Here is a 13,526-nt window from a genome sequence, read left to right as displayed (position 1 = left end):
GTCCCTAGCAAGCCTCTAGTTGGCTAGCCAGTTGATCAAAGATAGTCAGTGTCTTCTGATTATGAACAAGGTGTTGTTGCTTGATAACTGGATCACGTCATTAGGAGAATCACGTGATGGACTAGACCCAAACTAATAGACGTAGCATGTTGATCGTGTCATTTTGTTGCTACTGTTTTCTGCGTGTCAAGTATTTGTTCCTATGACCATGAGATCATATAACTCACTGACACCGGAGGAATACTTTGTGTGTATCAAACGTCGCAACGTAAATGGGTGACTATAAAGATGCTCTACAGGTGTCTCCGAAGGTGTTAGTTGAGTTAGTATGGATCAAGACTGGGATTTGTCACTCCGTGTGACGGAGAGGTATCTCGGGGCCCACTCGGTAATGCAACATCACACACAAGCCTTGCAAGCAATGTGACTTAGTGTAAGTTGCGGGATCTTGTATTACGGAACGAGTAAAGAGACTTGCCGGTAAACGAGATTGAAATAGGTATGCGGATACTGACGATCGAATCTCGAGCAAGTAACATACCGAAGGACAAAGGGAATGACATACGGGATTATATGAATCCTTGACACTGAGGTTCAAACGATAAGATCTTCATAGAATATGTAGGATCCAATATGGGCATCCAGGTCCCGCTATTGGATATTGACCGAGGAGTCTCTCGGGTCATGTCTACATAGTTCTCGAACCCGCAGGGTCTGCACACTTAAGGTTCGACGTTGTTTTATGCGTATTTGAGTTATATGGTTGGTTACCGAATGTTGTTCGGAGTCCCGGATGAGATCACAGACGTCACGAGGGTTTCCGGAATGGTCCGGAAACGAAGATTGATATATAGAATGACCTCATTTGATTATCGGAAGGTTTTCGGAGTTACCGGGAATGTACCGGGAATGACGAATGGGTTCCGGGAGTTCACCGGGGGGGCGGGGGGGGGCAACCCACCCCGGGGAAGCCCATAGGCCTTGAGGGTGGCGCATCAGCCCTTAGTGGGTTGGTGGGACAGCCCAAAAGGGCTCTATGCGCCAAGAAGAGAAAATCAAGAGAAAAAAAAGGAGGAGGTGGGAAGGAAGGGGGACTCCCTCCCACCAAACCAAGTCCAACTCGGTTTGGGGGGGGGAGTCCTCCCCCCTTGGACTCGGCCGACCCCCTTGGGGCTCCTTGAGCCCCAAGGCAAGGTCCCCTCCCTCCCACCTATATATACGGAGGTTTTAGGGCTGATTTGAGACGACTTTCCACGGCAGCCCGACCACATACCTCCACGGTTTTTCCTCTAGATCGCGTTTCTGCGGAGCTCGGGCGGAGCCCTGCTGAGACAAGGTCATCACCAACCTCCGGAGCGCCGTCACGCTGCCGGAGAACTCTTCTACCTCTCCGTCTCTCTTGCTGGATCAAGAAGGCCGAGATCATCGTCGAGCTGTACGTGTGCTGAACGCGGAGGTGCCGTCCGTTCGGTGCTAGATCGTGGGACTGATCGCGGGATTGTTCGCGGGGCGGATCGAGGGACGTGAGGACGTTCCACTACATCAACCGCGTTAACTAACGCTTCTGCTGTACGGTCTACAAGGGTACGTAGATCACTCATCCCCTCTCGTAGATGGACATCACCATGATAGGTCTTCGTGCGCGTAGGAAATTTTTTGTTTCCCATGCGACGTTCTCAACAACAGGACTGGCAGCAAGAGCATAGGGCTTTGCGACTCTCCATCATAGATTCTGACCAGATGGTCAATATCATCCCTCCCACCATGAACACAAGTTCTAGGGATATTAATGCAACTTTTGTTTGCCTTACTCTGATGAGCAGGGGTCTCACCACGGTCTCGTGGCCATGGCGGGGGTTCCAAACAACGAAGATGCGGTTCTCCCCTCGCCCGACGCGCCCGCACCTCTGGGCCAAGCATCCGTCGATGGACTCTCTGCCTTGAATCGCCTCCATCTCGCTGTCCGACCTGGATCCGCATTATCCTACTTCATCCCTCCGGTGTTATGTCCATGTGCTGAAAAATATGACGCGTCCTGTTTTAAAAAGCAATGAAAGTGCATCTGGAAGACACAACGACATGCAACAGAACTTATCTGAAACGTCATAGTCGCGGTTAAATATATATTGTGAATTTTGTTAGAAATTAATTAGTAGATTAATTCAATGGATATGTCCAACCCGAACAGTCGTGTCTCCTCTTTGTGTCTATTGCCAACAGGCACCTGTTCTGGAGGGATGCCTCCCAACAGACACCTCTTCTTCATACCTCTTTCAGATGTATATATACTTGAAAATCAATAGAAAGAGGACTGCTGGTCCATTCACTTTCATTCAATCTTGTTTTACTTTTAACACGTTATGAGCACGACTCTCCGGCTAGAGCGATTCGATTTCAACGGACTTGGCCTTCATCGCGACGATGTCCGTCGCCGCCGCTCCAGCGGCAAGTGCACAACCTTTGCCGTTTCCAGTGTAGAGGGTGGAACCAGCGCCGCTGCAGCATCCGACCCTAGCGGTTGTCGGGGCCGATGGTAGCGCTCGTCCTGGGCGACGCCATCGCGCCGCCGAGCCTGCCGTCCCTGACACCGGCCACCCCTCAGCCTTTGCCACGTGCGGAGGTTCACCGCCGCTGGCCCTCGGCGTTCCGCTCACCAGCCCTCCGTCGAGCAGCCGCGCCGCACGCGTGGCGACTTGGAGCCCAGCCGTCCCCGGGCTCGCAAACGGCGCCTCCAACAGCGCCGCGCCGGGCACCCTGTTCCCTGGAGAATCCTCAGACGAGGACGAGCGTGTCGGGAGCGCCCGTGCCCGCAGCCGGCCCGGCTCCTCGCGGCAGTGCGGCCGCCTCAGGTGGTGGTGGAGACCAGCAATTGGCTCGAGGCCGCGGCGACACATCGATGTGAAGACAGAGCCCGAGGAGAGGAGACGACCATCGCGGCCCTGGCTCCACTCGCTCTGGCTCCGCCCACAACCTCATCGGCGCTGGTTGCGCCGGCCGCGTCCCCGGCTCCATCACGCTCGCCCGAGGCTCGCCGTCTCCTACTGGCCGATTCACGGGGACGGGCCGTACCATCCTCCTCCGGCCACTCCATCACCGGAAGCGGAGGTCATCGAGGCGAGGCAGCCGTTGAGTAGCCGCTCCGGCCGTACTGGCACATGGAGCCCAGCCGTGCTTGGACTCGCCGACGGCACCTCCGACAGCGCCTCCAACGGTGTCGCGCCCGGCACCCACCTCCCGGCGGCTACTCCGACGAGGAAGAGCGTGGAGGCCTGGAGGGTGCTCCTCCCGGCGCTGATGCAGCCGAGCGACCATGGGAGCCTTCGCCTGTGAGTCACGGGATTAAGGATTGATTCCTGGGTCGCTCCTGGTTTCTCTCCTTATCCGTTCGGCTTCGGCAGCACAGGCTGTGTACTCCATCGTACTTGCCTAAGTACTCTTGTACAGTGGTACTACTTATTACTAATAGTATCTGCTTTGTAGCACGTATCCATCGGCACCTAGCAGATTAATCATAGTACTAGTACAGCTTTAGTACTTTCATGTTTTTATACCCTATAAATTCAGGATTCCTGAGATAGGTCCAACTACTAGTGCTGTGATTAGTACTTGTCAAGTTTTAGACCTCTATCTATATCTACTAGTAAAAGTGTCCGTGCGTTGCATTGGGTTTAGATTGTCGATTTTCGGATCATGAATTTTGTATTTGAATCCCCTTCCCTCATGTCCTTCGTCAACATGTAGTTGAACTTTGCACCGCCATTGAAGTGTAAGTAGATATCTAAACATACGATAAATCATTATAGCAACTACTCCTTCTATTTTTAAATATAAGTCTTTTTAGTAATTCTAATAAGGGACTACATATAAAACAAAATGAATGAATCTATACTTATAATGTATATCTATATACATTCATATGTTGTTTTCTAGTAGAAATTTTAAATAGACTTATATTCATATGTATGACCGTATAAAATGATCGTGGAAGGCGGCTGACTCCATGAATTGATTTCATCTCTCGGAAGTTCCACACAATCTTCTCAATCTTGGGGGTCACGTGGAAGTTGATGTCAGTAATGTCTGCTCCTTTGATGAGAATAAACTCAAGATTTTTGAATACTCCTTCCTAAAGGGTCATTTGTTGTTTCCACACGGAGTGAGAGAGAGAGGAGGCTCTGGTTCAGCCTCTTAACTCTTCGCTGATACATAATATGCTATCATTTCCTTCTTTTTCCTTTGATTTAGGCCTGATGGTCTGCAAGACAAAGATGGGGGAGTACGGGAGCTGATTGTTGGGAAGGATGATGAGCTTCTCCAGACTGACACTAAGGCGATTCCTAGAGCTGATGTGGCCGAAGTTTGTGTTCAGGTATAACATATATGATAATTGCTGCAACTTTATTCTATGGACAGACACTTGAGGACTATCATTCTGATTTTGTACTTCTCTTGAAACAGGCCCTGCAATATGAAGAGGTAAAATTCAAGGCATTCGATTTGGGCACCTCGACGAAGGATTTCAAAGCGCTGTTCTCCCAGGTCACAGCCCGGTTTTGAGCCGTCAGTCACAAAGCATGCTGCCATTTCTAGAAGGATCCTAGTGTGTAAGCTTTTGTGCATTATGGAGTTGCTGACTGGTGTAATTGCACAATCGGGTTATCAATAATGCTGAAAATAAACTCCTGCCGATGCATGGAGATTGGAGAAGCCAAATTCTTAGCATTTTCTCGAGATTTTCATTGAGGAAAATAAGTCGGCAAACATTTGAAAACACATTGGTCCATTTTAACGGATAGGGCTATCTTCTTTTCGCACTCTTGACTCAGATATGATACACACCAATAATCCATATCATATTACATCTGTTTTCACAGCTGCTAATATATCACTCGGTAGCTCATATGCGCGTTAATTGGACTCAGAAGTAGAATAACACTGGGAACAAATGTCAGTGCCACTGATTCATCAAGCAACAAACAGTTGAAATCCACATGCTACATTTGGTACAAATCACATACAAAAAGCTTCTGTTCTATTTAAACTTCAGCAAATATATCCATTAACTCTGTTCCCAGGAAAGGGCAAAAACACATCAACATAAGCATCAGAATATAATTTCTATTTACCCAACAGCTAATGTATCACTCAGCAGCTCATATGCGCCTTCCATTGAACAGAGAAATTAAATATCAGAGCTACTGATTCAAGGAACAAATCTGAAATCTGAAATCACATGCAGGAGAAGCTTCTGTTCTAGCCAAGTTCAGCAAAAATATCCATTAGTTTCCTCCGAGAAAAGGGCCAAAACTCATAAGCATATAAGCAAAAGGTCCGGGCGTTGCAAGGGGAGAAAAAACCACCATCTTCAATGGTGATGACCACATTATGTTCATATCTTATCTCATGATTTCAAAAAATTGTTCATAAATGCAAAAAATATTTCTTCTTTTAATTTTATTCACAATTCACAAGTTGAAACAATGTTCATATTTTTTTAAAAATATCATGGTTGTCAAAAAACTTGGTAACTCAAAGAATTATTCTGAATTTCAAGAAACATTTTTAAAAATATACTATAATATTCGGATCCACCCCCACAATTAATTCTTTAAAATTCACTCAGGTATATAATCAGAAAGACTCAGAAGCATTACTGTTTAACTGCATACATTCAATCATTTGTGAACATTTTTACAAAAATTGCAGGTATTATGTGCAACACTGACATTGAGTTAGACTCTTTTAGTAAGATATGTGAGTAAATGAAGTTTAGTTGGTTACTGTGTCTACGGCTTTCTATCAGTATGTTTTTTTGGTACTGTTGTATCTAATCATTTTATCTGTTTGTTTTACAGCCTGTCATCGCAAAACCAGTAATACATGCTTATGGTATATACAAAAGAAGATGAGAAACAGTGGAACATGCACATCCACAAGATTTGCTCCGGAAAGTTAAATACAAGCACCATGCCCCTGCTGCGGAATATACCACTTGAACAATGTACTGGTATCAAATTGTCACATTTTCTCATTGCATTGGAAACCTCTTGCTAAGGGCCAAACAAAGAGGAATGCAGCTAACTGAAACTTGTCGGTTCCCACAGAAACAGGGAAATATGTTTCAAACATTCTTACTTCTTACCCCCCCATCTATGTGTTGTACATCTATGAAAACAGCACCTTTCAGGAGAACAGTAGACTCAATTATTGGAACACTAAAAAAGGTCCAGGGCTCCAGGCAGATCAAGCAAGTTGCTCACATGATTCACAGGAAAAAGGAAAACCCCACTAATTCGCGAGGCACATTCGTTAGCACTTCCCACACTCAACTAAAAGCATCCCCTCTTGTTCAACAGCCCCAGCTCAACAGAGCACTTGCAAATTATAATGAACAGATTTGCTCAGCTTCAGATCAACTCAAACGATCCGACTCTGACCAGAAACTCTGGTACGGAGCTATGAAAGTCTGGAGCACCTACCATGTTGTTGTCCTTGGCCTGCTTCTTGTAGTATGCGAGGAGCTTGTTGTCGAGCACGAAGTAGCGGGTGTGGAAGAAGGACCTCCCGATCTTCCGCCGCCCGTACCGCACCATCCACCCCTCGTGCCGCACCGCCGCAGCCGCCGCGTCGGGGCCGCTGCCCTTGGGCAGCAGCTCCCCGCTCCGCGCCGGGGCGTGGGCCGACCTCGAGGGATGGTCATCCCCTCCGCATGTCCGCCCGAGCTCCCCGCTCCTCGTCACCTCCCTCCTCAAAGCCGACAAGCTCGTCGTCGTCCTCGGCCTGCCGGATCCCTCTCCTCTCTCGCCTCTCCTTCTCGGGGGCGCTTGCCGGCGGCTTGGGATGTGGGCGGTGGCGTCCGCGGCGCAGGCGGCGGTGGCTCCCCTCTTCTTCTCTCTGTGGATCGATCTGGATACGAAGGGGGCAGGGAGGTCTGCGGGGTGGGGAAGACGGAGGTAATGGGATAGTTTTTTTAAAACAATGAAACGTTTTTTTCCACTTAATGAAGGATTGTGGGTTGATTTCAACAAAACATAGGGGGGTTTATGCAAAATTGCCACGATGGACGACAGAAGCGCTCCGCGCTTTATTATTAGGGGAGATGCCATGTTTATCCCGATGACATGTTTCTAGTGCAACGACTTTAGTTTTGCATTGAGACTATCTTGCAAAACTATATATAAACAAATAAATTATAAAGTCTCATAATTAATGAGACCCTCTAAAATATTATTTGTGAATCACAAGGTATTGATGACATCTATTGCATAATTCGCAGATTATTCATCACTACTGTGAGGTCTACATCTTGTCAATTAACTAGATGATTACCTTCAAAGTGTTCTTCCAAATATTAATATTAGATGTGACTATCTCAATATATCATAAAGTAATATTGGCATCTACTGCAAAATTTTGCAGACTACCATTATTACTGCAAGGTATACATCATGTCATTCTCACACATGACTACCTTCAAATTGATTTTCTTAAAAAATAGCATAACATAAGGTAATAGAATTATGAACATCTACTGACAAAAGTCAGACTATGTTTTCTATTACTGCGAGATCTACACCATATTGGTGATTACCTTTAAAGTGTTATCCTATATAAATTGAGGTCTACACATATGGCTATATGGCATTAGCCGTACTAAAATTTGCTCCTCTGAAGCAATTGTTGTTGTTCACTAAAATGATTTACTATCATAGTAAATTCATGCATGATTATTGCATGTTGAATGGTATTATCTACCAATATCAATTATTCAAGCCTCTTTTTGCTTGAATATGTCATAGGGAACTACATAAATATTTGCATTTACTTGTGATTACCTTCTATTACATTGGTAAAATACATGGCAATGAAGCCTACGACAATATTTCTAATTATAGTGTCGTCCATCCATCATGATGGACCACATAATTTATGACAATGATTAAGTGTCTCAACACTTTCACAAGGTCCACAGGACATCGTGGTTATAATTTCATAGTGACTAACCAATGTTAAGCATGCAAGTCTATACGTTTTGGCAGTGACTCTAAAGTCACACACTTCCTCAAGAATGAAGTCCAAAACATTAGCAATAATTTAATCACATGTGTTATATTGAAGGATACACCCAGGTTCACCAAGGATCACCTTGACCATGATTATTCTCAAACAAATCATTTATTTATAGATGCCACTTACTCCTAGAAGTAAATTAAATAAATGCATTAGCATTTTCAAGTAACGCATGGCTCACATTTCCAAATACAGAAGTACATGTTAGGTGAGATTATTTATTGTAAGATGATTTACGACATGAGTAGTTGTATCCACCCGAGGTATTATTGCTACTATAACCTCACCTTCGGAATATGTGTCATGACTATTCTCTTAATAGCTAAAGTATGATCATATGTATTTCATCTCTCACCAACTTCACTTAGTTCTCAAACTAAGTACACAATGGATGAATATTTATTCACCTTGAATATTTCCCTTAAGAGAAACATGCTGCCCCGAGCACATTTGGAATGATCACCCAATAATTTTTCAAGACCTCAAGTCTATCGCAACTTACAATTTTGGTAATTATAAAATCAACTTGAAGTTGAGATCTCATGATCTGACACTTTCATATGCAGATCAGGTTGAAAAGCCCTTAATACACTTTACATCTCCTTATGATGGTATTACCATTTTCATGGTAAAGAAACATGTTATTTCTTAAACTCATCATATTCACCCAACGGGTGCTTTAAATATTTGCTAGCATTGAGAATACTATGCATGTCAGTGGTCACAAAATAGAACAATGAGGCATTCAAAGTAAAGTGGAGGATAAAGACAACCAATGACATAATTACCTTTTTAATTAGTAATTGATCATTTTTTTAAAAGATTACAAAGACAACTCTCAAGTTTGTCAAATGTGTGGTTACATGAATATCGTACCTATGATTACAAAACCCTCAAACATATGGTCAAACCACACCATGAGTTTATTAAAAGGCAAATAAGTTCATTGTGGTATTTGAAAATTTGCAAACATACGACCATAAACTATTCTGGTAAATGATGTTCTCGAATCTTCATCAGAAGGAGAACCAAAAATATAGTGCAATAAAAGAATGATCAATTCGTTTGTGCCTATGATATGTTTGCATAACTCATTTTTCCGTAATATGAGAGACCTCATGTAATATCCCGATTATTCCCAAAATATTGTTTGCCTATAGTCGTACTACTACATGTAGTATAAATGTCCAATATCCTATTTCTTGGACATTATATTTGATATTTTTTGCATGTATGAATCAATTCATACTCAGTTTTGTTGCGTACACAATAATTTTCTAAATCTTACAAAATATTTGGTTTTAAGCCTTACAATCCAGGTTTGGGGTTGTTTAGAAAATTATTGACAATTCTATTGGTCACAACTTAACAAGTTGCAAAATTTCCCAAATCATCAGATTTTATGTGCACCACATGTGCCATAAGGGAAATTAATTTAAGGAACTCTCACCTTACAATTCTAAATGAGCCAACTCATTCTTCCTTGAACACATTGAGAAGATATGTGCATTCTCAACCATTGTGTGGTATTTTATAGATACTTTATGGTACTCATGGAAACACTTATAAAATGATTTCTAGTGTGTCTCTTGTCAAACAAACCATGAATGATATAACTAAATCAATTGCTCAAATTCTCAAAGTAAGAGCAAGTTATCCTAAACAAGGGACAAATCCATTCGAATGGACAACTTTGTTGAACTCATTTCACAAGAAATATTTTATTATATATACTACTTTATGTACATACTCAAAATGGTTTAGTTCAATATCTTATCAAAGATAGTGAAATTAATAATATGACCAAACTTATAGAATCATGATTTACTAGCCTCATGCTAGACAAATACGGCATTACACACCGTAAGTATGATATAAATCATACCAACTGCATAGCATACTACTTTCCCCTTTTAGTAATTACGTGGAAATCAACAAAGTATTTCCTATCTGCGATAATTCGGTTACATACCGATATCACCACTCCAACATACATCAATGGGCTCTCACAGAAAATTAGGGATCTAAGTGAGGAATGACAATTTATCCGTCAATCAAAATTATTCATAGCCCGTATGCTGATTGCATCAGCAATAAGGACATTTCTGGCATTAGGGGGAGATAAATACCACAAAGAATGCCAAGAAATAAATTAGAAATGTTATTCACATTCAGTCCTTATATCCACGTACTCAAAGAATCTGAACAAGAAGTTTAGAATCACATATTTGCAACACATTGCAATTCTGCCACATACATTTACTGATGAAAAAGGTGTTACTCAATTATATTCCTGCAGTAAAGTGTCAAAGAGTGGAGGTACCTGATAAACCACTCTTCTCCCGAATGAGAGCAAGAGGGGGAGAAATCTGACCACACGAGATATAATCTCGCATATGCTTCTGCGGAAATAGAGGAAATCAAATCCTCAACCAGTAAATGTAATTCAACATCAAGTTGAAAGACACCTCACTGGATGCTCATCATCCAAAGCCCGACATAAATGTGCACAAATGTTTTCGTGTCGGGACATCGAAACACCTTGACTCCATTGTTGTAGGAAATCACAAGGAGTTAAAAGGAATAAATACATTTCCACAAATTTCATTGATTCCTCTAGAATCATATAACATAAGTCTACATTTGTCGACATATATTTCTTCTGAAAATTGCTAAAATCTTTTGGGCCCTGAACCAAAATCCATGGTAGAGTGCCTCTTGTACTCATATTGGTTCACATAAAAGGAAGCAAGTAATGAAGAATAGCACTCGCTCTACAAACGAGTGGTATATACCACAGAATACCTACTCCTCATAAGTATCTTTCATATGGAATACTAAAAACTTCTCATTCATAGACAAAGTCAATGAGGTGGTGAGAAAGCGAGTCTTGTAGCAAAAGGGTTCACGCAGAGACCCGACATCAAATTATGATGTAACATACCTTCTTGGTATGAGTGGAACTATGTTTCGATAATCAATACCATTGGCAGTACAAATAATATTATCCATGCGGTTGATGGATGAAGTGGCTACATACTCATATGAGTCACTCATTTCGGAAATATATATTAAAGTCCCTGAAGGGCTTACAATTCTGAATCCAAAATAAATCGCAACATATTTGTGTAAAATTTCAGAAGTCACTCTATGGCTTGATATAGTCGGAAATCATATGGTACTAATGACTAAATGATTTTTCTTCTTCCGAAGGATTACTCAATGATGATTGTTTATGTGTTAACAAAGGAATACCAAATTTGAATTCCTTATATCACCTCAGTGTATATCGATGATTTCATCATCAATGTCTCTACAAGACCTAAACATACATAAAATCATCTCAAGACGAAAAATTTGGATTCAACCAAATTTAGCTTAAGTTTACAACTTGAGCATTCTACCAAGAATTAGTATCAGTCTACATATATCCAAAACATATACGAGAAGTTCAGTGTGAATATATCATAACAACAAAAGACATGTATGGTCATACTACCTTTGATAAGGTACAAATCCATTCATACCTAGGGGTGATAATGAAGTGATACTAGGACCTGAAGTTCTATATATCACTAATGTCAAAGCACTCATATACTTGCAAACTACGTCAGGCCTAATACTATATTTGCTATCTTTATTCAGAGTGCAACCCCCAACAAAAGGTATATGGTTGATATAAGTAATATCATCTTATATCTAAAGATTACGGTAAATCTTGGATATTTCCATCAGGAAATAGAAGATATGACTATGATATAATGTAATGATATTGGCTCTTTATTTGATCCCAACGATGCCATATCAATGACTGAATTTGCTGGAATAGCCTTCACATGGAAGTCATATAAATGGATTTTAGTGGTTATTTCCAGTTATCATTCTAACATAATTGCTTTATCTAAAGGCATTGCAAAATATGCATAACTTAGTAGAATGGTTAACCACACTCAAAATCATGTGGTTGAGATTCATCAGAATCACATAACTTGATTTATCAAGATACTTCCACTTGTGTTACTCAATACCTATAGGTTATATGAAGAGCAATATCATAAATCACATTGCTCGGAAATTACTTAGCCTCACGGATTATAGAAAAGTGAGGAAATAATTTGCAAACAAACTACTGTTATAATCCAACAGATTATACACAATCTCATGTTCATGTCAATGGAATTGGTACGAGACATCCTTTATATTTGCAAAGTTCAGGGGGAGTAATCTCCCAAACTATAACCTATTAACAATCATCAGATTGCATATATTGTACTCTTTTTCCCTTGATGAGTTTTCCCTATTGGTTTCTCATAAAAGGTTTTTAACGAGACAATATAAACACAAGTGTCTTTATATGCCATATCATTTTCTCCTTGTATTTATCCCATTGGGTTTTAAAGGAGTCTTCAATGGCATGTACGATTGCACTCTTTTTCCTTATGAGTTTTCTCTCAAAGTTTCTCATAATGGTTTTTAGTGAGGCAATATCTTCTCAAAGATCATATTTCATACTTTCTATTTTCCCTACCAGGGTTTTTAAAGGAAGTACTCAAGACATATTAATTGTTCTCTAAACTTATCAATGAGTTTTCTCCTTCTTCAAAGGTTTTTCTCATATGAGTTATCAAGAGACAATAATCATCATATGTTGCATCATTTTCTCCTTATTTTTCCCCACTGGGTTCAAAGGAGTTTCAACAACATATCTACTCTATTCTCCTCATATTTTTTCCACAAGGTTTTTGGGGGAGACTCTCAAGATTATCTGGAAGATTTCTCAAGATGGAAGATCTATATGCAAGAAGCTTTCAACGATGAAACATTCTAAGGAGCGGTGTTGTACAAGGGGGAGTGTTAGAAATTAATTAGTAGATTAATTCAAGGGATATGTCCAACCCGAACAGTCGTGTATCCTCTTTGTGTCTATTGCCAACACGCACATGTTCTGGAGGGATGCCTTCGAACAGACACCTCTTCTCCGCACCTCTTTCAGATGTATATACACTTGAGAATCAATAGAAAGAGGACTGCTGGTCCATTCACTTTCATTCAATCTTGTTTTACTTTAACAAATTTATTTCATTTGGCATGGATTTACCATCTTCTATAATTAATGCTTGGTCAACCGTGCCTCGTCAGCATCCCTTCCTCTGGCCCACACTCCAGTCTCCAGTCTCCACTTCCTCGAGCAGCGGCCGCGCCGGCAGCAGCTCGCGGCGCCCCTCCCTCCCTCCCCACCGCGCAGATCGGCCGCCGGGCGGAGCGCCATGGCCACGAAGCACCCCCACGGGGACGCTGATCCGGCCACCTCGCCTCCCCCGCCGCCGAGCCGCCGCCCGCGCGGCTTCGCCTCCGCCTCCGCCCCCGCGGCGCCTCCTCCCCCGGCGCGGCGGCGCGGCGAGCGCGAGAGGGAGCGGGAGAAGGAGCGTACGAAGCTGCGGGAGCGGCAACGGCGC

The 13,526-nt window shown here is 42.3% G+C and overlaps 1 protein-coding gene and 1 long non-coding RNA gene across 2 annotated transcripts; both read left to right on the top strand.

The window, feature by feature from the left end:
• The first annotated feature begins 2,179 nt into the window (after nucleotides 1-2,179).
• LOC123403012 (translation initiation factor IF-2-like) lies at nucleotides 2,180-3,587 on the top strand. The gene has a single exon (XM_045096989.1). The coding sequence runs from the start codon at nucleotides 2,531-2,533 to the stop codon at nucleotides 2,900-2,902; it is 372 nt and encodes a 123-aa protein (XP_044952924.1). The 5' UTR covers nucleotides 2,180-2,530; the 3' UTR covers nucleotides 2,903-3,587.
• Nucleotides 3,588-3,903: 316 nt separating this feature from the next.
• LOC123403011 lies at nucleotides 3,904-4,707 on the top strand. Its single transcript, XR_006611386.1, has 2 exons — nucleotides 3,904-4,369; nucleotides 4,459-4,707. It is a non-coding gene; the product is annotated as an uncharacterized LOC123403011 (long non-coding RNA).
• The last annotated feature ends 8,819 nt before the right edge of the window (nucleotides 4,708-13,526 follow it).

The sequence above is a fragment of the Hordeum vulgare genome, chromosome 6H (genome assembly GCF_904849725.1).
Source record: "Hordeum vulgare subsp. vulgare chromosome 6H, MorexV3_pseudomolecules_assembly, whole genome shotgun sequence".
Taxonomy (NCBI): Eukaryota; Viridiplantae; Streptophyta; class Magnoliopsida; order Poales; family Poaceae; genus Hordeum; species Hordeum vulgare.
Note: the sequence above shows the minus strand (reverse complement) of the source record. Positions and strands in the feature narration are given on the sequence as shown.